At 69.4% G+C, this 22,113-nt stretch overlaps 10 protein-coding genes across 10 annotated transcripts in view; 6 read left to right on the top strand and 4 right to left on the bottom strand.

The window, feature by feature from the left end:
• Window positions 1-3,710, bottom strand: part of AURANDRAFT_65834 (hypothetical protein) — a gene marked incomplete at both ends in the record, with an annotated part of 5,126 nt that extends 1,416 nt beyond the window's left edge. Inside the window, 4 exons of the mRNA XM_009040839.1 lie at window positions 14-566; window positions 1,139-1,189; window positions 2,430-3,025; window positions 3,102-3,710. Coding sequence (XP_009039087.1) covers window positions 14-566; window positions 1,139-1,189; window positions 2,430-3,025; window positions 3,102-3,710 — 1,809 coding nt within the window. The remainder of the gene's footprint in view (window positions 1-13; window positions 567-1,138; window positions 1,190-2,429; window positions 3,026-3,101) is intronic.
• Window positions 3,711-3,946: 236 nt separating this feature from the next.
• AURANDRAFT_65833 (hypothetical protein) lies at window positions 3,947-4,915 on the top strand (the record flags this gene model as incomplete). The annotated part of the gene is made up of 1 exon (XM_009040929.1): window positions 3,947-4,915. One exon carries the CDS (start codon window positions 3,947-3,949, stop codon window positions 4,913-4,915), a length of 969 nt encoding a protein of 322 aa, XP_009039177.1.
• Window positions 4,916-7,388: 2,473 nt separating this feature from the next.
• AURANDRAFT_72042 (hypothetical protein) lies at window positions 7,389-10,569 on the bottom strand (the record flags this gene model as incomplete). Its single annotated transcript, XM_009040838.1, has 3 exons — window positions 7,389-8,951; window positions 9,219-9,797; window positions 9,969-10,569. The coding sequence occupies 3 exons, from the start codon at window positions 10,485-10,487 to the stop codon at window positions 7,389-7,391; spliced, it is 2,661 nt and encodes an 886-aa protein (XP_009039086.1).
• Window positions 10,570-10,687: 118 nt separating this feature from the next.
• AURANDRAFT_65831 (hypothetical protein) lies at window positions 10,688-11,710 on the top strand (the record flags this gene model as incomplete). The annotated part of the gene is made up of 1 exon (XM_009040930.1): window positions 10,688-11,710. One exon carries the CDS (start codon window positions 10,688-10,690, stop codon window positions 11,708-11,710), a length of 1,023 nt encoding a protein of 340 aa, XP_009039178.1.
• Window positions 11,711-12,550: 840 nt separating this feature from the next.
• AURANDRAFT_1713 (hypothetical protein) lies at window positions 12,551-13,639 on the top strand (the record flags this gene model as incomplete). Its single annotated transcript, XM_009040790.1, has 1 exon — window positions 12,551-13,639. A coding segment is annotated over one exon (1,089 nt), but the record flags the coding sequence as incomplete, so codon positions are not given.
• Window positions 13,640-14,084: 445 nt separating this feature from the next.
• AURANDRAFT_65830 (hypothetical protein) lies at window positions 14,085-14,780 on the bottom strand (the record flags this gene model as incomplete). The annotated part of the gene is made up of 1 exon (XM_009040837.1): window positions 14,085-14,780. The coding sequence occupies one exon, from the start codon at window positions 14,778-14,780 to the stop codon at window positions 14,085-14,087; it is 696 nt and encodes a 231-aa protein (XP_009039085.1).
• A 626-nt stretch (window positions 14,781-15,406) lies between these two features.
• On the top strand, window positions 15,407-16,522 carry AURANDRAFT_65829 (hypothetical protein; the record flags this gene model as incomplete). Its single annotated transcript, XM_009040931.1, has 1 exon — window positions 15,407-16,522. One exon carries the CDS (start codon window positions 15,407-15,409, stop codon window positions 16,520-16,522), a length of 1,116 nt encoding a protein of 371 aa, XP_009039179.1.
• A 360-nt stretch (window positions 16,523-16,882) lies between these two features.
• Window positions 16,883-18,376, top strand: AURANDRAFT_65828 (hypothetical protein; the record flags this gene model as incomplete). The annotated part of the gene is made up of 1 exon (XM_009040932.1): window positions 16,883-18,376. One exon carries the CDS (start codon window positions 16,883-16,885, stop codon window positions 18,374-18,376), a length of 1,494 nt encoding a protein of 497 aa, XP_009039180.1.
• Window positions 18,377-18,428: 52 nt separating this feature from the next.
• AURANDRAFT_29551 (hypothetical protein) lies at window positions 18,429-18,770 on the bottom strand (the record flags this gene model as incomplete). The annotated part of the gene is made up of 1 exon (XM_009040836.1): window positions 18,429-18,770. One exon carries the CDS (start codon window positions 18,768-18,770, stop codon window positions 18,429-18,431), a length of 342 nt encoding a protein of 113 aa, XP_009039084.1.
• Window positions 18,771-19,199: 429 nt separating this feature from the next.
• AURANDRAFT_65827 (hypothetical protein) overlaps window positions 19,200-22,113 on the top strand; it is a gene marked incomplete at both ends in the record, with an annotated part of 4,365 nt that continues 1,451 nt past the window's right edge. The window contains 4 exons of the mRNA XM_009040933.1: window positions 19,200-19,978; window positions 20,183-21,174; window positions 21,366-21,686; window positions 21,831-22,111. Of these exons, the coding sequence (XP_009039181.1) occupies window positions 19,200-19,978; window positions 20,183-21,174; window positions 21,366-21,686; window positions 21,831-22,111 (2,373 nt within the window). The remainder of the gene's footprint in view (window positions 19,979-20,182; window positions 21,175-21,365; window positions 21,687-21,830; window positions 22,112-22,113) is intronic.

The following is a 22,113-nucleotide window of genomic DNA, read 5'->3' as shown; positions in this document are numbered from 1 at the left end:
CGCAGCCCGCGACGGCGCGGAGCCGCCGCGGGTCGCAGTCGGCGCCGCGCCGCGCGGCCGCCGCGCCGACGGCGGCCGCGAGCGCCGCGGCGTCGTGGGGCGGCGCCAGGAGCGAGAGGAAGCGCCGCGCGTCGGCGGCGAGGGCCGCCGTGTTCTGCTTCTCGCCGAAGAGGCCCCGCGCGAGCGCCTCGACGGTCGCGGGCCGCTCCGCCGGTCCCACCAGTCCCAGCGCGTTCTCCGCGTGGCGCAGCACGGCCTCGTACTGGCGGCTCGACGCGCTGCAGGCCGTCACGAGCGCGTCGCGCCGCAGGCTCGCGCCGCCGGCCTCGCGGCTCGCGAGCTCGAGCGCGACGGCGCGCCGGCAGCACTCGCCCTTCTTGAAGAGGCCCACGGGCACCTTGATGTTGAGGCGCCGCAGCATCTGGGCGCCCTGCAGCGCGACGTCGCTCGCGCGGGCCGCCGAGATGCCGCAGCGCGTGACGACGTCGAGCAGCCACTGCTCGTCGCGGCTCCGGCCCTCCATATTTGAGAGAGCGTGGCGCGAAGGCTCTCGCGCGCGGCCAAAGCTGCCGGTAACACCCTCGAAGATGCAGCTGGTTCGGGACATGTGTGGTGCTTCCTGGTCGGGCTGCTGGTCCTCGGCGCGTCGGCGACCTGGCTGCCGACCCAGGAGGCCGTGGATGCCGCCGCGGGCCGCGACATGCGCTGCCTGCACCGCGAGGGCAAGTCCAACGCCTTCTTCTACTTCGACGACGCCGACGAGGAGGCGGCGGCCTACGCGACGCCCACGGAGACGGAGGCCGACGCCGTCGACGTCACGGGCAAGGTCACGGGCTTCAACGTCGACCTGCTCGAGGCCGTCGCCGCCGCGGGCGGCTGGACCGTGTCCTTCCACGTCATGTGCGCGACCGGGTACGCGTGCTCCGCGAACATGACGGGCGCCCCGCTCCCGGACGGCGACGTCGACGCGCTGGCCTACTTCCAGGCGAACCTGACGACCTTCGACTGCGTCGTCACGTCGACGGGCATCACGCTCGACGGCATCCTGGAGGTGGGGAACTTCGTCGAGGTGCCGACGCTGAAGACGGGCTTCTCGGCCCTCGCGCTCGTGCCCGAGCCCGACGGCGACGCGAGCTACCGCAAGAGCCTGACGTCCTGGAAGCAGCCCTTCTCCAACAACGTCTGGGGGCTGCTCGCGGGCGTCATGCTCTGTTCGGGGTTCATCTACGGCTTCGTCATCCACGAGGAGGGCGAGCCGAACGCGGCGGGCGCGCTCCAGGGCGTCTACCAGTCCATGTCGAACATGACGGGCGCCGGCGGCTTCGAGCCGCGCACGTCCAAGGGCAAGGTCTTCGCCCTCTTCTTCAGCTTCTTCACGCTCCTCGTCGTGTCCGCGTACACGGCGAACTTAACGACGTTCCTGACGGTCGAGTTCATCGCGGCGCAGCCCATCGAGCGCATCTCGTCCTTCTCCGAGCTCGGCCTGTCGCCGTGCTACTACGGCGGGTCCACGGAGTGGTTCCTCGAGAAGGAGCACCCGAACATCCGCGGCGTGTCGCTCCGGGACCTCGACGGGTACGACCCGTCGCTGGAAAGGTACGCGCAGCTCTTCAGGGCGCTCCGCGAGGGCCAATGCAGCGGCATCGTCACCTGGACGCACTACGCGCGCAACGTCATCATCAACGACCAGCTCCAGGGCGGCGAGCCCACGGGTTGCGACATCGAGCCCGTGGGGCCCGAGGAGGGCACCGTCTACTACTCCATCCCCATGCGCCGCGACGACGACGACCCGCTCCGCGCGGCCGCGTCCTACGTGCTCGGCGCGCTCACGGCGGACAACACGATCCTCGCCCTCACGGACCGCTACTTCCCCAGCGACCCGCTGCTCGCGGCGGGCTGCGGCGCCCAGGACGACGACGCGAACGACCAGCAGTACACGCTGAGGGACATGGTCGGCTACTTCGTCATCGCCGCGGTCGCCGTGGGCGCGGGGCTATTGGGCTACTGCGCCGAGGCCCTCGCGCGCCTCGTCGCCGCGCGGCGCCACGCGCCGGAGGCCGGCGGGAAGCACCGCCGCGAGAGCCACGTGGCCTTCGCGTCGCCCGAACACGTCGAGGTCCTCGCGCGGCTCGAAGACCTCCGCCACGACGTCGAGGCCGTGACCGCGAAGATCGACGACGCCGGCCGGAAGGCGCGGTCGGCCCACGGGTCGGCCGCGTCGCCCTCGCCCTCGCACGCCCGGCGGGCGCACAGCCCGCGGAAGGAGAGCAAGGAGGCGCCCGCGCCCGCGCCGCCGCCCCCGGACGACGGCGGCTGGCTCAGCCCGACGGCCCTCGCCTGCGGCGACATCATGGGCGAGGACGTGTGACGCGCCCCCTGTTGTTTATTTTTTCCAGTAGGTCAGGCCGGCGTAGTCGGGCCCGCGGTACTTGGCGAGCGCCGCGGCGACGAACGACGCGCACCAGGCGCTGTTCTCCATGGGCACGTAGTGGTCGCACTTCTTGAGCACGACGCAGTTGCCCAGGTAGGTCGTCGCCTCGGCGTCGAGGCCGGCGAGCTCGCCGACGAGGCCCCGCTTGAACCGGGACGCGACCAGCTTGCCGTTGTCGCGGTGCGCCTGCGAGGACCCGTTGCCGTTCATGGCGCTGTCGTGGCCGATGCACGTGAAGCAGGGGCAGTCGATGTCCTGGAGCCGCTCGTAGGCCCTGCCCGCGCTGCGGCCGCTGTTGACGTAGATGGCCGCCTCGACGGCGGGGTCGCAGCGGAGGTCGAAGCCGCCGCCGGCCGCGGGCGCGACGCCGTGCGCGACGAAGCTCCGGACGGCCTCGCCCTCCCACTGCTTGCCCATGGCCGTCTTGGTCAGGTAGTCGACGACGCCGTCCTCGGACGGGACGTCGAAGTGCTTCTTCTTCACGAGCGTGCCCTTGATCAACCCCGACGCGTCCGCCGCGCCGCTCGGCGGCTTGTCGAGGGGCGGGAACAGGATGGGCTCGATGACGACGATGCCCCCGAAGGTGCCCGGCGCCTACCAAGCATGACGGTAACGATTTTTCATCGTTTTCCCTGCCGAAATCTCTCGAAAGTCGTCACGGCCACAGGACGCTGTCCGGCGCCTTGAGCTCCGCGTGGCAGCAGATCTGGGCGCCGACGCTGTGCGCGACCGCGAAGACGGGCCGGCCCGCCTTCACCGCGCGCGCCGCGTCGCCGTGGCCGAGGACGCTTTGGACGTCGAAAGGGCCCTCGCGCGTCAGCTCGTAGCGGTCGACGTCGATGTCCGGGCAGGCGACGGCCCGCGACCGCCCGTGGCCCGCCCACTCGACGATCCACGCCTCGAAGCTCAGGTTTTCCGACGCCCAGACCTCGTGGAGCCGCTTGAAGGTCGGGATCCAGACGCCCGCGTTGTAGGACGTGCCGTGGAGCACGACGAGCACGGGCGTCTCCGCGTCGGGCACGCCGACGGCGCCGACGCGCGTCCGCAGGAAGCTCACGCCCTCGGCGGTGACGCCGGGCACAAACTCGGCGCGCGCGCGCGCGACGAGCGCTGCGGTCGCGAGCGGCGCCGGCGGCGCGAGCATCTTGGAGGTCAGCCAGCCCGTGACGTCGTTCGCGTCGCGGACGCGCACGCGCAGGGCGCCCGTGGCGCCGACGCAGCGCTGCAGGAGCCGCACGGCCGTGCCCCGGCCGAGCACGGCGACCTTGGCGCTGTCCATCTCGGGACCGGCGCGCAGCTGCGCCGCAGTCGCCAGCGTGCTCTCCGCCTGGCCCCAGACGTTCGTCTCGTCGTCCGCGACCAGCGGCACGTCGCACCAGACGCTCTCGTCGAAGGTGGCCATCGTTTGCTTCAGGGCCACTATTTTGTTCAAGTTGAGATTATTGAATCAACATTGCAGGAGCTGCTAATAATGGAGCCGCTCCTCGAGACGATGACCGGCGCGGCGCGTAGGAGATGACGCTGCTGCTGCGCTGCGCGGCGTCCGCAGCGTGCGCCATCGCGGCGGACTGGAGCGCCGCGCGCCACCGCGTCGGCACGGTGGGCGGCCCGCCGCTGGACGCCGCCGCCGGCAACGACCTCATCCGGGCGCGGCTCGCGGACCGCTTCGCGGGCCGCCGCGGGCCCTTCCTCGTGTCGCGGCTGGCGCTGGGCGCGGAGCTCGGCGTCGCGCTCGAGTACGCGCGCGGCGCGCGCGCGAACTTCTCGTCGGACCTCGGGGCGCTCCGCGGCAACGCGGGCGTCTACCCGGCGACGCGGCGCGAGGCCGCGGCCTTCGCGGCGGCCTACGCGGCGGCGATCAACGCCACTCAAACCCAGGGCGGCCTCGCGGCCGTCTTCGGGACCGACGCGGAGCGCGAGGTGCTCGCGGCCCTGGCGCCGCGGGCGACGCGCGTCGGCAACCGCGCGCTCGAGCCCTTCTACTTCGCGCGGCCCTGGTCCGCGGCGCTCCGCGGGCGGCGCGTCCTCGTCGTCCACCCCTTCGCCGCGACGATCCGCGCGCAGTACGCGGCGCACGCGGGGGGCCGCTCGCTCTGGGCCGACGGCGACGTGCTCCCGGCCCTGGACCTCGTCGTCGTGCGGGCGCCCGTGTCCCTCGCGGACGCGCCGCCGCCGCACGGGTCCTGGTCCGAGTCCCTCGCCGCGACGAAGGCGGCCATCGACGCCGCGGGGCCCGTCGACGTCGCGCTCCTGGGCTGCGGCAGCTACGGCCTCCCCCTCGCGCACCACGTCCTCGAGCGCGGCGCGGTCGCCATCTACGTCGGCGGCGGCCTCCAGGTCCTCTTCGGCATCAAGGGGTCCCGCTGGATGGCGCGCCCCTTCTTCGCGGCGGCCGCGAACGAGCACTGGGTCTGGCCCGCGGCGGACGAGACGCCGCCGGGCGCCGCGGGCGTCGAGGGCGCGGCCTACTGGAGGCCGCCTTGAGCGCGTAGGGCAATTTGTAGCAAGCTAGCTTCAAGCGTCGATGTTTCCCAAACAAATTTTGGGGCTGCCATCAGCCAGATCTTGCGCGTCGGGGCGGCCGCCTCGGCAGCCTCACCGCCGGCGCGATGAGCGCCAAGGCCATCTCCGAGAGCCCCTACCACGTGAAGCTCAAGGGCGAGAAGTCGCGCCGCAAGAAGAAGGCCTTCCGCGCCAAGGAGGCCCCGCCGCCGGCCTCGCCGGGGAAGCGCGACCTCCTCGACGACCACGACCTCGTGCCCGTGGAGTTCGAGGCCGGCGGCGAGGACGGCACCGTCGCGGGCTTTGGGACGGGGAAGAAGATCTGCGTCGTCGTCGTCGTCTGGCTCGCGGTCGGCACGGCGATCTACAGCGTCCTCAACGGCTGGCCCGTGCCCCAGAGCTGCTACTACGCCGTGAACGCGGGCTTCTCCATCGGCTTCGGCGCGCTCACGGAGGAGAACGACCTGAGCCGCCTCTTCTCCGTGGCCATGATCCTGCTCGGCGCGACGGTCGCGTCGGCGGTGCTGTCGTTCTACGTGCAGTCGTGGTTCGACCACCTGGAGACGCTGGAGGAGACGGCCAAGTCCCAGTCCCTGAGCCTCATCGGCGTCTTCACGGGCAAGCAGAAGCTGGACCTCGACGGCGACGGCGACGCGGACGTCTGGGACCGGTGCTTCGGCGTCTGGTCGGCCGCAGGGCAGCAAAAGAGCGCGACATTCCCAACTTCAAAGGCTCCGATCTCGGCCGTTTTCCACTCGTTTTGGCTGACTTTTGGACGAGCGATCATCTCTCGGAACGGTCTCGAAGCGTGGATGCTTTTTCCGGAACGCTCGCGCGCGGAACACTCACGTTGAAGCGACGTTGAATCTCTCTTTTGCTGCCCAGGTCGGCCGTCATCGGCAAGTACCTCAACTCGACGGCGACGGCGTTCTTCGCGCTCTGGGTCTGGGTCGGCTTCGGCACGATCTTCGGCATGGTGTCGCAGAAGTGGACCTTCGTGCGGAGCGTCTACTTCTCCGTCGCGGCGATGTCGACGGCGGGGCTGCAGGCGCCGAACACGCTCGGCGACGGCGACATGGACGACTCCGTGGCCTGGTTCGTGTCCATCTTCTGCGTCTTCGGCATCCCCATCTTCGGCGTCGCCGTCGGGTCCGGGGCGAACCTCGTCCTCGGCTACATCCTCGAGGCGAAGCCCATCAAGCAGGTGCCGCTCACAAAGGACGACTTCGACAACGTCAAGGACCTCATCGCGTCGGACCACGTGCTCGACTTCGGCGAGTTCGTCATCCTCGAGCTCATCCGCCAGGGCAACGTCGACATGGAGACCGTCGAGGGCCTCCGCGACGCGTTCGAGAAGATCGACGTCAACGGCGACGGCACGCTGGACCGCGCGGAGGTGCACCGCTACCACAAGGCGACGACGCTCCGCTACCGCTACGCGGCCTACCTCACGAAGTCGCGGGGGCTCAGCCGGACCTTCGCGCTCGAGTCCGCGCTCGAGCTCGACATCGAGTACCTCGTCTTGAAGGCGAAGAAGCTCGGCTGGCTCGTGCCGGTGCCGGCCGCCGAGGACAAGCCCTTCGAGGTCCTCATCGACGCGCTCGACTCGCCGGACAAGCCGGACAAGCCGGACAAGCCGGCCTCGCCCGCGAGCCGCGTCACGCCCCAGGACAAGTAGGACCCCAAAGCGCCCAGCCGAGGAGCGCAGCCCGCGAAGCGCCCATCGAGGAGCGCAGCCCGCGGACGCAACGCGCCCATCGAGGAGCGCAGCCCGCGGGGTGGGTGAGAATGGCCCGAGCGCCGCACACGAATTCACCCGCGTCTAGTATAATTCACTCCACTGTAGCATGTCACGCGCGGACCGCGCGAGTGCACATTTACTGCTCCTTGAACCGCTCCTCGGAGAGCGTCGCCGCTGGTCGTGTGCCCAACCTCGCCGCGTCCCACCAGCTCCCCACTCACCCCGACTCATGGCGGAGATGTCGACGAGCGTCCACGGGACGCCGCCGCCGGGCATGGAGTGCCTGGCCATGATGGAGGACATCGACCACACGAACTACGTCGAGTACCAGACCTTCCCCTCGCTGGCCTGGAAGCCCTGCCTCTTCGCCGCGGAGACCGTCGAGAGCATGCACAGCGGCGAGAGCAACCAGTACGCGCAGTACATGGAGCGCATCCAGAAGAGCGACTGCAAGGCGGAGATGAAGCGGCTCCTCGACGCGGGCCCGCCCGTCTGGGTCGGCGACAAGCACGCGATGCCGCTGCCCGAGGGGGACACGCACGTCGTCAAGCTCTGGTTCATGAACGGCGACCGCGAGGTGAGCGCCATGCTCCGGGGCGCGACCGACGGCGCCGCGCGCCAGGCGCTCTGGGACGAGCTCCGGGCCGTCCACGCCGCGGCCGAGGCCGCGGAGCCCGCCGAGGGGAGCGCGCCCGCGGAGTCCTAAAACGTGGGTTAGAACGACTTCCAGGTCGGGTAGACGAGGTCCGCGTCCTTGAGGCGCCACGCGGTGTGCCGCCGGAGCTCCGCGAGGAACGCGGGCGACGCCGCGGTCGCCGCGCCCGGCGGGAGCGTCGCCGGCGGCGGCACGTCCGGCGCGTCGTCGCGGTGGAGCTCGCCGACGTAGAACTCGCGGAGGTACGCGAAGGACTGACGGGACACGTGGTAGATCTCGAACATGACGGCGCAGTCGCAGCCGAGCGCCTGCTGGGGGATGATCGTGTTGCCCCCCGGGTGCTCGCCGAGCCAGCGCGTGATGTCGAGCACCATGCCGTCGAGCACGAGCCACGTCTCGCCGCGCGGGTCCGTCTCGCCGCCCTTGGCGTTCCGCGCGTCGACCTCCGCGAGGCGGATGGGCGCCTTCCGCACGCGCTCGTCGAAGGAGCCCAGGACCTTGTTCGCCGCGTCCTCGAGGCCCCGGATCTTGAGCGCCTCCGCGGCCCGGAGCAGCTCGGGCGCGAGCGTCGGGTCGAACGCGAAGGGCTCGCGGCGCCGCTCGTGCTGGAGATAGAGCAAAACGCGGTCGAAGGTGCAGCAGTCCAGCGGCACGGAGACGGAGTCCTGCACGGCGTCGTACTTGCCGCGGCCGGCCTGCGCCGCCCTGGTGAGCGCGAGGCACGGCCGCAGGAGCGCGCGGCGCACGGGGAAGACCTCGTCGTCCTCGGCGCAGACGACGTCGACGTAGTCCGTCGGGTTCCTCGCCGGCGGGACGGCCGCGGGCCGCAGGATCTCGACGCGCGTACTCGCGGGCGCGTTGCCGTCGGCGACGGCGTAGACGGCCGTCGCCGTCGCGAAGCGGCCGCGGTAGTCGTCCTCGTCGCCGCCGCCGTCGCCGTCGTCGTCGCCGTCGTCGTCGTCGTCGCGCTCGCAGCGCACCTCGACGACGCGCGCGACGAGCTCCACCGAGGACCCGTCGTCGGCCTCGACGCCGGGCAGCACGAAGAGCTCGGGCGCCGTCACGAGGCACCCGAAGCAGTGCGCCGTGAGCGCGCGCCGCAAAACGCCGTGGTCCGCGGCCGCGCCGCCGGGCCGGTCGAAGCGCAGGCGCACCTCGAAGATGATCGCCGCCGCGTCGAGGTCCGGCACGGCCCTGGCGACGGCCGTCGCGCCCATGGCCGCCTCGCGCGCGTCGAGCGTCTCGTGCTTCCCTCGATAGAGCGTCCACGTCGGGTCGTCGTGGACGCAGACGCGGTTGTTCAGCCGCTGCACCTCGCTCAGCGCGATGGCGCCGGGCGGCACGCCGCCGCGGACCGCGACGCGCTGCACGACCGCCGGGTGCTCGTGCGCGTGCACGTGGAAATCGCCGTCGCGCTCCAAAGCGGCGCGGAACGCCGCGGGCAGTCGGGACACGTCCGGGGACACGTAGGCGCAGGCGCTGTCGAGGCAGTCGGCGCCGAGCAGCATTTCCGCGGCGACGACGTCGAGGGGGCCGCTCTCGTCCGCCGCCGCGAGCTTCGCCGACGACGGCACGAGGAACTCCTTGATATGGCCCTTGCGGATCGCGCCGGCCTGCTGGTTCTGCGTGCCGCGGCGCCAGGCCATTGTGCTCAACGTGCGGCTGCTCTCCGCTGCGTGCTACGCTTGCGTCACGGCTCCAGTGCAAGCTTGCGTCACGGCTCCGCAGCGGCGAAAATAGACCATATGCATTGCGTCGGTGGAGGCAAATGTCGGCGCGGGTCGTGTTGCCGCGCGCTCCGCGTTGCCGACTCCCCGACCACGGCAGGCACGGCAACAAAGCATGCATTAGTCCCAGTTCGACTGCCAGGCGAAGTCCTCGGCCTCGACCTGGTCGTCGCGCTTCGGGAGCGCCGCGGCCGCCGCGGCGACCTCCCGCTCGAAGTCGCGGAGCGTGATCGTCGAGTCGCGCGCGCGCGCCTCGCGGACGATCTTCTTCGCGACGGCCGTGACGGCGCAGTCGATGCGGTTGTTGCCCAGCTCCGCCTCCTTGAGGTAGGCCGTGAGCGACAGGTCGAGCTCGCGCACGCTGACCGCGCCGTTCCGCTTCACGTCGACGGATTCGAAGAACGCGCGCGTGAGGAGGCCGCCCGACTCGAGGGCGTCGTGGACCTGGGCGTGGTTCTCCGGCGTCAGCATCCAGCGCGCGTGCGACTGGGTGCCGCTACCCTTGCAGAGCTTCACGGAGACGGGCGCGCGTCGGTCGACGTCGAAGCGGTAGAGGATGGGCACGGAGTTGGGCACGTGGAGCGCCGGCACGTCGTCGTCGGGCACCTCGTCGATGGCCGCCATCAGCGCGCGCAGCGTGTTGCTGTGCGCCACGAGCAGCACGGCCCGGTTCGCGCTCTCGAAGAGCGCCGGTTTCACGAGGTCCTCGAAGCAGTCGAGGACGCGACGCTGGCAGTCCGCCTGTGTGGAACTCAAATCTTCAACCCGACTTCAATGTGCGCGTAATCGAACGGTTTGGACCAGACTCTTCGGCTGCGCTTCGAGAACTCGACGAGAGCGATCGATTCGTCCAAAAATCAGCCGCATCGACTTCGATGTGACCGAGCTCGAGATTTCCACGCGGACGTCCGCGAGCGACTCCGTCAGGGGCGCCGGCGGCGGCTGGTAGTGGGCGTGGCGCTCGTCCAACGCCGGCGGCGTGCCGTGCATGGACCGCTTCCACTCCCGGAGCTTCGGGATGCCGAAGCCCGCGACCAAGTCCGGGTCGTCCTTGAAGTGGCCCTGCAGCGCGCCGTAGTGGCGCTCGTTCAGGCGCCGGTCGCGCTGGATCCGGTCCGTGGACCAGGTGTGCTGGCAGTGGCCCGCCATGGACGCGAGCGCGAGCTCGCAGGTCTCGTGCGCCCTTTGGAGCTCCGACGCGAACGCGACGTCGATGCGCCGCGCGGGGAAGCCCCGCGCGCGCAGCAGCTGGCCCGCGGCGACGGCCTCGACGCGGCCGCGCACCGTCAGCGGGATGTCGCACCAGCCGGAGAAGCGCGCCTCCGCGCCGTTCCACTCGCTCGTGCCGTGGCGCAGGAGGATGAGCGTCGAGATGTCGCGGTGCTGCGCGAAGCTCCGCCGGCGCGCGAGGCGCCGCGCGGCGAGCGCCATGGGGTTGGTGCGGTTTCTGAAGGTCGCGTGGAAGCGGTGCCGCGCGACGGGCCGGACCGCGCGTCAGGAACGCGGACGCGCTCGATCGTCGAGGGATGACACTCACGACGTCGGGAAATCGACGTCGGGAAAGATGCAATTTCAAGACGCTGTTGAACCTGCATGAGCAGCCCATTCGATGCGCCGCTAGCGCGCGCGAGATGCTCTCCTCGTGGTTCCGCGGCGGCGGCGCGCGGCGCGCCTTCGCGACGCACAGCGGCGCGGACGACGCCGCCGTCGCCCAGTTCCGGCTCAAGTACGCCGTCACGGCGCTGCGGGAGCGAGTGGTCACGGAATTCCAAACCTTGGAGGTCTACGCGACTTCTGACGTGGGCAACCTGCTCGTCATCGACGGCGATGCGCAGTTGAGCGAGGCCGACGAGGCGCACTACCACGAGATGCTGGCCCACGTCGCCGTCGCGGCCGCGGCGTCGCGCGCGCCGGACGCCGAGCTCGACGCGCTCGTCGTCGGCGGCGGCGACCTCGGCTGCGCGCGCGAGCTGCTGCGCCACGATCGCGTTTCGAGCGTCACCGTCGTCGACATCGATGCGCAGGTCGGCGCGATCTGCGACCGCTGGTTCGCGACGCTCGGCCCGAAAGCCGTGCGAGGCGACGGCCGCCTCGAGGTCGTCGTCGGCGACGGATGCCGCTGGCTCGAAGCGGCCGGGGCGCGGCGCTTCGACGTCATCATCGTCGACGCCACGGACCAGGACGACGGCGAGGCGACGACCGCGAGCCACCCGCTCTACACGCGGCGCTTCAACGAGCTCGGACGCGACGCGCTGACCAACGACGGCGTCTTCGTCCGCAACTTCACGTCGCTCGCGCCCTACCCGCTGGACCACGCGCGGCGCAACGCCGCGGCCGTCTGCGACGCCTTCGACAAGGTCCGGCCCTTTTGCTGGTTCCAGCCCTGCTTCAGGTCCGGCCACTACTCCGCCCTCCTCTGCGCGCGGCGCTGGGGCGACGTCGTCGAGGACACGCGCTGGGCCGCGCCGCCGGGCGCCTGCGCCTACTACTCGCCGGAGGTCGCCAAGGCCGCATTCGTGCTGCCGCCGGGCGTCCGCGCGAGGCTCGGCGCGCTCGAGCCGCGCATCGAAGGCGCGCTGCCGCTGCGCGCGTCCATCGTCGCGCCGGGCGACGTCCGGCCCGAGCTGCTGCGGGCGGCGTCGGCGGCGGGGTAACGTGCTTGGGAGGCTTGGCACGGGGTGGCCGTCCTCCGATGCGTCCATCTTGATAAAAATTACTGCCACAAGCAAGAGCCGCCCGGGATAAAAGCCGCGGTACCTTACGTCGGGTTCCTCGCTCGCGGGCCCGGCACCCACCCACCCACCTCCTGGCCAATCAGGGACCTCCTTTTCGTTAGTTGCCTTCAAGTTGCCGCTCGCAAAATCGCCACAACGCGCGCGCGATTCCGCGCGCGCGCTCTCTCGTGTCGCGGAGCTGCGCGGTCCAATCTCCGCTTTGCGATGAGAACGGGCACCCGCGCCGCTCGACTCGCCGCGGCGAGAAGCGGCGCTTGCCCAGAGACGACGATAGCGGCGTGAAGACACGTCGCCGAGGCGCCGCGCGACCGTCAGCCGCGGCACTGCGGGTCATGACCGCGCGCGCGCGCGTGCGTTACAAGTACCCATCAGTACACTGTAGATTTTCCAAATCAGGCCTCCGGACCCACCCACCCACCTCGTCGTGAGGTTCGAATCTTTTGTCCGTGGGCGGCTCGTGCCACAAGCCCAAAAGGCGAGAACGCCTAGGCAGGGGGCGGAGTCGCGCGAGGTGACGCGGGACGCGGGGCGTGCGCGCCGAGACGAGTGGCTACAGACCAGCGGACTAAACGTGGCGGGGAGATGATCGCGACACCACAAGATCAGCGGCGGGGAAAGCTTGTCCGTCGCAAAGGCCTCGAGCAACTCCCCGACGGGTTGGTCCTCAGCGTTTTGCATTTCTCCTCTGACCCTGACCGAGGCGCCCTGATCTTCGCGTCCAAGGCGATCGCCACGCGACTCAGAGAGGAACGGGAGACGCTCGTCGCGGGATTGTTCTCGACAGATTCGGGAGATCGACTCCGCGCCGCCAATCGCCTCAAATCTCTGACGGACGTCGAGAATGCACCGATTGGGGCGGTGGTCAAAACGGCGGGAGTGGTGCCGCGCTTCGTCGAGTTCCTGAATGGCACCGAGCGCGATTCCGATTCCATTGGACTCCAGTTCGCGGCCATAAACGTGCTCGGCGAGATCGCGGAGGCGGGGCATCCGGACGTTGTTGTTGAGGCGGGCGCTATACCCATATTTTGCCGGCTGATTTCGTCGGCCGCCGAAACGCCCGACGATCCCGAAAGTGTCGAATTTGAGCGGCGCAGGCTGCTTATCTGGGCTCTCGGCAGCATCGCTGAGGACGGCCCGACGAGCCGAGAACGCGTGTTTCGCGAGGGCGTGTTGGCGACCCTTTTTAATATGCTCGACGAGGACGACTCGGACATGTTGGGAGAGGTGACGGCGACGCTGAATAGCCTCTGTGAGTCAACCCTGCCTGATGACGTGTTTGACAGTATACGGCCCGCGCTCCCGCTTCTCACTCGACTCATCCACTGCTCGCCCAACGAGGAGGTGCTGATCGATGCGTGCGGTGCCCTGGGGAATCTGGCTACGGGTGAACGCGAAGTCGTCGAAGCCAGGGTCCACGCTCTCATGGAAGCGGAAACAGACTACTGCCGTCGCTTGGTGGAGCTCATGGGGCACCCGTCGCCGGATGTTCGAACCAACGTGCTAGCTGCGGTGGCCGGCGTCGCTAGCGGAAGCGTAGCCCAACTGCGGGTAATCCTCGACTTACACGTGCTATCGGACCTGCTCCCATTTCTCACCGACTGTGAGACGGACGCGCGCGGGGAAGCGTGTCGCGTCCTCGGGCACGTCGCGGCCAGCGAATCTGTCAACGTCCAAGACATCATCGACGCGAATTTCATCCCACCGCTCGTCCAGCTCCTGAGTGCGACCGAAGTTGAAATTCAAGAGGAAGTCGTCTGGGCCCTTCATGCCATAGCGCAGCGTTGCTCGATCCAGCAGATCGAGGTCCTCGTCGACGCGGGCTGCGTCGTTCCACTCTGTGAGCTGCTCTCAGATGAGGTGTATGACCCCTCCGGCCGAAGCGCAGACCATCTTGTGAGATTGCTTCTGACACTACTGCGCATCGTGTTAAATGACGACGACGAGACCAATCGCACCATCTACTCGAAGGCAGGCGCGAAGATAAAGAGCTTGCGGAAGCACACAGATTTGCGTGTCCGCCAGGCTGCCGTCACGAGCCGCGTACGATATTCGCGCGCAAATACCGGACTCGATTCTTTTGCAGGTCGAACTCCTGGGGTTGCCGTTCTTCCGAGTCCTGTCTAGATACGAATCCTAGATACGAATCCGCGCGGTAGAAGTAGGCCATAGGAGTCGGTGTTCGCGCGAAGACCGAACACCAAACTACGGGCGCGCCTACTTAGTAGTCGACCGACTAAGGTTTAAGAAGAGGGAGCCCTGATTTTCCGGAGGGGTCGGCGTCCACGCGTGAAGACTAGTCGACCGACAGCTCCTCGGACTCATCCGACGCTTCTCCCGCGCCGCCGAGGCGCGCGACGGCCGCCGCCGCGCGCTCGACGAGGGCGTCCTTGTCGAGGCAATCCGCGTGGCTCAGGCCGCCGCGCTCGACGAGGGCCTTGAGCTCCTTGATCTTCATGCCGCGGAGGTCCGCGCGCGCGGGCACGGCGCGCTCGTCTTCGTCGGTCTCGTCCGACTGCTCGTCGAAGTCGTCGGACTCCGTGCGCCCCTCCGCCGCGCGCGACGCCTCGAAGATCTTGTCCATGCCGCCGTAGAACCACGGCTTCTCCTCGCCCTTGAAGAACGCGAGCACGGAGCTGATGGTCGTCGCGTGGCCGGACGCGGCGAGGCGGTGCACGACGTGCATGGCCTTGGGCGCGTCCTCGCGCGGCGCGCCGCGGTCCTTGGCGGACAGGAGCGCGAGCCGCGCGAGCGCGCGCGAGCTGTTCTCCAGCGACGTGATCTTCTCGGACCAGGTGAAGCGGAGGAGGTGGGAGTTCCAGATGAAACCGCCCGTATCCCGGAGCATGATTTCCGACATCGAGTCCGCCATCGCGCCGGGCGCGGTCCAATCGTCCGTGAATTCGTTGACGACGCAGTTCCGGCCCGTCTCCGGGTCGGTGGCGACTCGACGCACGATGACGATGCCCAGGGCCTTGAGACCGTTCGTCATCGGCGCGTAGCCGTCCCAGGGCACGTCAAACTGACAAATTTCCCCCCCATCGTCGCGGCCGTCGTGAGGTTTCGCGAGAGTCCCGGGGGGGTCGATGCGTCCGGCGTTCGTCTTCTTGGCATTGATCCGCTCACCGGTGAGGTAATTGTACTGGCCTGCGTGGGTGCGTAGGTCATAGGTCCGTAGGCTTCGTAGGCGCCCACGTAGGCACCTAAGCCGACACTGATACTGGCTTCCCATGTCGCAGAAGCACGGGCGCTCCCCGAAATTTTGAATGCCGGAGCGACGACAGAAATCAAACGAGCAGCCGGGCGCGTGGAGCTCGCCGATCTTCGCCCCGCATTTCCAACAGTCCTCTGGCTCCCAAAGGCGTTTCAGGCGTACCGGGTCGTCGAACAGCTCGCCTGGCGTTCGCTCGCTTAGCATTTTCATCGTGGTCTTTCGTTTGGCTGTAACAGCTCTTGGCGGCGTCCCAATCGATTGACTGCGAGAGCTTTGTGGATTTTTTTTAGCGATTCGCAGGCGTAGAGAGACATAGCGCTAGCGGCCTGCGGAGGCAGGGCGGCAAGGCAAGGCGGCGAGGCACAGGGCGTCCGAGCGTCTTGGACCGTGCCGTAGGCGCCGGAATGCCTCGCTATTTCGCCCGATTACGACTCGTCGCATGCCTCCTCACCGCCGGCGCAACAACCACCCCCCTCGGCCGCCTCAAACTCATCGACCAATGGCTCGCGGGCGCCGAGGGCGCGCCGAAGCACTGGCGCGTGCGGGGCCCGTCGGACGTCGACGACGCCCATGTCGAGACGCTCTCGGCGAACGGTCAGAAGTCTGTCAACTCTTCGCGGCTCGCCGACGGCGGCGCGAAGGTCGTCGTCAAGAGCCATCACAACACGCACGAGTTCGCGTTCGGCAAGCGCGCGAGCGATATCGCCTACTTCGAGCTGCTCTACCTCGAGTACCTCCGAGGCGAGCCGGGGGTCCCGACGCTCCACGGCGGGTGGACGACGGCGCACAGCGTCGTCTGGGTCACGTCGCACGACGGCGCGACGATCGGCCAGGGCACCGGCTACGTCGACCACGCGCACCACAAGCACTCGCCGCTGCTCCTCTCGCCGGCGTACGCGGGCCGCGCGCGCGACGCGCCCCTGGACCTCGCGCGGGCCTGGCTCCGCTGCTTCCGGTCCTTCGCGGAACGCGGCGGCTTCGTGCTCACGGACTTCAAGCCCGCGCAGTTCGCGCTCGACGGCCTCGGCCGCCTAACCCTCGTCGACGGGCCGGCGCCGAACACGGGCGCCGTCGCGACCTTCGCGCGGCGCCACTTCCTGGCGGGCCACCCGTCGAAGATCCACGTGCCGGGCTCCGCGGACCCGAAGCCGGACCACCTCGACCTCGAGCCGGGCCTGCCCTGGCCCTGCGGCGGCCACGGCGCGGCGAGCGCGGCCCACTACTGCGCGAAGCGCACCTACGCGTACCACCACTGCCGCGAGGACTGCGAGGAGGGGTCGCGCGGCGCGCCGGAAATCGGCGCGTGCGCGGGCGACCCGGCCGCGTGCGCGCCCTTCGACTGGCGCGTCCACGTCTACGACCTCGCGGCGCGGTCCTGGCTCTTCCCGCTCATCGTCGACGTCGCGCGCGACCGCGACGCCGCGGACCGGGTCGACGCGCTGAGAGCGCGCATGCTCGCGGAGGACCCGGACGACCGGCCGACCTTCGACGACCTCCTGCGGGACCTCGAGGACGACTAAATTTTTCTCAGTCGCGGGCGAGCTGTCCGCGGCGGTGGACCGGACGCGGGAGGCCAACGCGACCGTGATTGGGGCAAACGTGCCGTCAACACCACGGAAATCGTCACACTAAAATCGGAAGGGCTGCATTGATTGCGACGTCGCTGCCGCCGCACGATCGCAACCATGGCGTCGAACGTGGCGCGCGTCCTCGATGAGAAGCTGGCGAACGCCGAGTGCCAGGTCCGCTGCCCGGCGTCCGCCGTCGCGACGCGCGCGCGTCGCGCCCACCCCAAACGCGCTTTGCGTTCGACGCGCGGCGCCGCCGCCCAAACACCGCGAGAAACGAATCGCGCGCGCCCGCCGCAGGACCCCAAGGGCATGTACTTCGACGGGTCGTCCTGGGTCAAGGGCGAGGCGCCCGGCACGGTGCCGAAGACGAAGGCCATCTTCCACGGGCAGATGAACGGCAAGTTCGCGTGCGGCGTCGACCTCGCCAAGTTCCAGAAGGAGAAGGCCGAGGAGGAGGCCAAGGCCGAGAAGACGCACGCCAGCGCGACGGAGAAGGTCGTCTTCCGGTCCCAGTACGCCCAGATGGACTGGCGCGAGAAGTGGGAGCCCGAGCTCAAGGCCGAGAAGGCGAAGAAGGCCAAGTTCCCGTCGACGAAGCTCCAGTTCTACGACCAGACGAACCCCTACGGCGAGGAGGACCCGCTGGACACGCTCGAGAACTGGCACAAGGAGTTCAACGAGACCATGACCGAGGTCGAGGTCGACGGCAAGCCCTACTACGAGTACGGCGCGGACAAGGGCGGGAGGAAGCTCAAGGGCGGCCCCATGAAGGGCCAGGTCGTGTCCCAGATCGACATCCCGCCCCTCTTCCGCATCCCCAAGGCCCCGGACAAGATGACCATCTACGACCACGAGGGCAACCTGAAGAAGGAGGGCGACGGCCCGCTCGGCATCGCGTACGACGCCGAGGGCATCCCCGTGCCCGACTGGGAGATCGTCGACACGTCCAAGACCGCCGGCGGCGTCGACGTGCTCGACGAGCAGGGCCGGCGCAAGGGCGGGCTCCAGGTCCGCGGCGTCGTCAAGATGAAGGACTACGCGAACGCGACGAAGCGGTGCTACCCGCAGTGGGGCAAGCGCTTCGGCCTCGTGACGAAGCCCCGCGTGGGCCGCTTCGGGTCCTACACCTGCGACGAGGCCAAGCTCTGCCTGACGACGGAGGACTTCGGCTTCAAGCTCGGCGAGGACGCGGCGAAGGCGCCGACGCCGCCGCTGATCCGCCTGCGGTACGGCGAGGTGCACAACGAGCCCGAGTCCATCGCCATGTTCACGGGCCTGTCGGAGGTGCACCTGAGCCACAAGGAGGACATCAAGGAGGTGCACTACATGCTCCAGGCGCTGGGCTACGTCTGCTACAACACGCCCGACACGGAGGAGGAGCGGTTCTGGGGCGAGGGCATCGACATCCACCCGGTCAAGGTCTACCGCGGCGACGGCGGCGTCGTCGACAACAAGACCCAGGGGCCGACCTACTACTCCTGGTACTACCGCCTGCCCCCCTTCGTCGCCGGCCTCGCGCTCGAGGGCGAGGAGGGCGACCCGCTCGGCGGCCCCGAGGCCCGGCTCCGCCTCGCGCGCGCCAAGAAGCTCGAGCAGGACCAGGCGGACCTCAACGAGGAGCGGCTCGCGGCGCTCAAGGCGCGCTGCAAGGAGCAGGCGACCATGCCCTGGTACCGCGACTACTTCCCCAACGGCGAGTACGACTACGAGACGGGGAAGATGATCAACACGCCGGGCACGCTGCCGGGCGAGACGCCGCCGCTCCAGACCATCGAGGGCCAGATCGACGACGACAAGGAGTAGGCGCGCGCCGCGGCATATAAAAACTCCACGGATCACGCGTTACGGCCCGCCGCTACTTCGACGACGGGACGATCGTGTTCGCGGCCGCGGCCTCCGGGAGGAGCCGCTTCGCGAGGGGCGTCGTCGGCCAGAGCGTCGCGAGGCACCAGCTCAGCGTGAAGGTCGGGATGACGTCCGTGAAGGGCAGGATCTCCTCGACGAAGCCGAAGGCCGCGATCGTGTTCGACTGGAAGAGCGCCTTGAGCACGCTCGCCTCGACGGGCGCGTACGCGATGTCCGTGAACTCGCCGAGGAAGGGGATGAGCTCGCTCGTGTCGCCGAGCAGGTCGAGGACGACGCAGCCGACGAGCTTCGCCCAGGACGACGTCGTGATCGCCGCGGGCTCCGGCTTCATCTGCGACGCGACGCGTCGGCCGACCTCGTCCATGATGGGCTTCTCGATGCGCCGCCGGATCTCCTTGACGACGAGGCTGATGACGATGGACACGATGATGCCCTCGAGGAAGGTGTGGTCCTTCTGGAAGGCGTTGATGGACGACAGGTCGCCGACGACGAGCGTCGAGGCGTGCGGCAGCTGCGCGAGCACGTCAGCGTCCAGCGGCGCGGCGCGCAGCGGCGCAGCTCTGCGATGGCTTCGCAGCGCGCTGCCGCGCGGCGCGGTGAAGGCCGTCGCCGCAGCGGCGAGCAGCGCGATGCGCAAGGATGCGCAGGCCATCATGATGTGGCTGGGCTGGCACGAGCAGGATCAAAGTCGACGATGCATCAATCGAGCAGCGAGGCTGCCCTGCGTCTCGTGTGCGTCGGTAAAGAGCCACTCGAGAGCATGGCGGAGGACGCCGGCGAGGCGCGCGTGCGCGACTCGTCGGACGTGGAGCTGCCGGAGCTGCCCGGGTCGAAGCGCGTGAGCTTCGCCGCGGGCCCCGAGGAGCCGTGCCGGCGGTCCTCGCTCTCGGTCGGGGGCGAGTTCCTGACGAGCTCCGCCGGCGGCGTGTCGGAGGTGCAGCAGATGCCCTACGCGTCGGTCGTCGTCGCCTGGATCCTCGTCGTCGCCGTCGTCGGCGGGAGCGCCATCCATCTGGTCGAGCGCGGCGGGCGGACGGGCGCGTCGTGGCTCGACTGCTGCTTCGTCGCGCTCAACTGCGTCACGGCGACGGGCCTCGCCACCGTCGACGTGACGGCGCTCCGGAGCGCGAGCCTCGTGCTCATGGGCGCCTTCATGCAGCTCGGCGCCGCGACGATCCTGTCGCTGCTGCCCATCGTGCTCCGGCTCCGCGCGCTGCGGGCCGCGCTCCCGCACCTCAAGCTCGACCGCGGCGACACGTCGCCGACGGCCTCCCTGCGGGGGCGAAAGCGGCGCTGGTGCCAGCACGAGGCCGTGACCTTCGACCTGCGGAACTACAAGCGCGTCCCCGAGTGGCTCGTCGAGTACAAGGCGCTATTAATCTTGCAGCGCGTCATCCTGGCCTACCACGCGGCCTGCTACCTCGTCTACGGCGGCCTCATCGCCGCCTACGTCGCCCGCGTGCCGTCGGCGCGGCGCGCGGCCACGGCGGACGTCGCCGCGGCGCCGCTGCCCTGGGCCGCGTTCCACACGCTGTCGGCGTCTGTGTGGAAATCAAATATTCAATCCGACTTCAATGTGCGCGTAATCGAACGGTTCGGACCAGACTCTTCGGCTGTGCTTCGAGAGCTCGACGAGAGCAATCGATTCGTCAAAAAATCAGCCGAATCGATTCGATTTGATCGAGCTAGAGAGGTTTGAAGTTTTTGCTGGACAGGGCGTTCCAGTGGTTGATTTGCACACAGGTCCGCGTTCAACAACGTGGGCTTCAGCCTGCAGCGCGACGGCTTCATGGGCTTCGCGCGGCACCCGGCGCTGCTCTATCTCGTCATGGGCCTCGTGCTCCACGGCAACGTGCTCTACCCGCCCTGCGTGCGCTGGATCATCGTCGGCCTCTCCGCGGCGGCGCCGCGGACGTCGAACCGCAAGGTCTACTTCCGCTACCTCCTGCTCCACGGCCGGCGCCTGACGCCCTGCCTCTTCAGCTCGCAGCAGAACTGGCTCCTCGTCGCCGCGCAGGTCGCCATGTTCCTCGTGCAGGTCGCGGTCCTGCTGTCGATCTGCTACCGCGACGACGGCTTCCGCGGCGAGAGCTGGTGGACGAGGTACAACATCGCGGCCTTCCAGGCCGTCAACACGCGCCACGCGGGCATGACGGCCGTGGCGCTGTCCGGCCTGCGGGCGTCGGCGCTCATGCTCCAGCTGCTCATGATGTACCTCGCGCCCGTGCCCTTCGTGGTGGCTTTGCGGCAGTCCGTGCGCGTCGCGCGCGCGCGGCCGTCCGACGAGGCGCCGCGGCGCGCGTCCCTCGCGGGGGCGCCGGACGCGCCGCCGCGGCCGTCGGCGGAGGCGCGGCGGCGCTACGCCGCGGGGCGCCGCCTGTCGCTCGGGCCGAGCGGCGCGTCGCCGCTGCACGCCGGCGACGCGCGCGCGCCCGGCCGCGCCGCGTCCAAGGCGTCGTCGCTCGACGACGCCATGATCGACACGCGCGAGCTCCTCATGGTGCGCTACCCGGACGCGGCGCCGCCCTGGCGTGCGCGCGTCGCGCTCCGCGCGGCGGCCCTGCGGTTCCACGTCCGCGCCTTCGCGCGCGCGGTCGCGACGTCGACGGGCTTCGTGCGCGACGCGGCCTTTTTGTTCCTCGCCTGGTTCCTCATCGCGGCGATCATGCGCTACGAGGGCGACGGCGGCCGCACGGCCGCGTCGGGCGAGGCCGCGATGGGCGGCTCGGGCCTGCGTGGAACTCAACCGCTCCTTTGGGGGGGAACTTCAGAACTCTCTAGCTCGGTCACATCGAAGTCGATTCGGCTGATTGTTGGACGAATCGATGGCTCTCGTCGAGCTCTCGAAGCACCGTAAAAGAGCCTGGTCCGATCCGTTCAATTACGCGCACGTTGAAGTCGGGTTGAATATGTGATTTCCGCGCAGGGTCCGGCGCGCTCTTCTACATCGTCTTCGAGCTCACGTCGGCCTTCGGCAACGTCGGGCTCTCGCTCGGGTCCATCGCCGACCCGAGCCGCCCGACGTCCTACAGCGGCGACCTCACGGCGGCGGCGCTGCTCATCGTCTGCGCCGTCCAGATCTTCGGCCGCACGCGCGACATGCCCGCCGCCGTCGACTCCGCGCTGTCGCTGCCGACGGTCGACGCCGCCGACGTCCTCCGCCAGAGCCTGTCCCTGGACGCGCCGGAGAACCTGAGCGAGGCCGGCCGGCCGTCGGACCTCGCGGCGACGACCGCGGCGTCGGCCGGTGCGGAGGCGTAAGCTGCTTGAAGGCCTGCTTGAGCCTTGCTTGAGGTAAACTTGACGCTGTGAAGCATTTGTGTCAGGCCGATGGGCGCACCTGATCAGGGGTGGCTTGCGATGGCGGACTCGGTGCCAATCTACGTGATAGGCACGGCCGCGGTGTCGGCGATGATGGTCGCGACGAGCGTGGCCATCAGTCTGACCACGGAGGGCGACGTCGCCGACCTGCTGTACTTGGACTGCCTCGCGACGCAGAACCTGGGCCACGCGGCGTTCCTCGTCGGCTTCGCGACGTCCTACTGGCGCGGCGGCCACGTGCTCGGCAAGTGCTTCGTCGTCACGGCGCCGTGGCTCCTCGCGGCGCACGGCGCCGCGTCGCTCGCCGCGGCCGGCCCGAGGCCGCTCGTCGTCGCGTTCGTCGCCGTCGCCGT

Source organism: Aureococcus anophagefferens (genome assembly GCF_000186865.1).
Source record: "Aureococcus anophagefferens unplaced genomic scaffold AURANscaffold_17, whole genome shotgun sequence".
Classification (NCBI taxonomy): Eukaryota; class Pelagophyceae; order Pelagomonadales; family Pelagomonadaceae; genus Aureococcus; species Aureococcus anophagefferens.
This window is presented reverse-complemented; position numbering and strand designations above follow the sequence as displayed.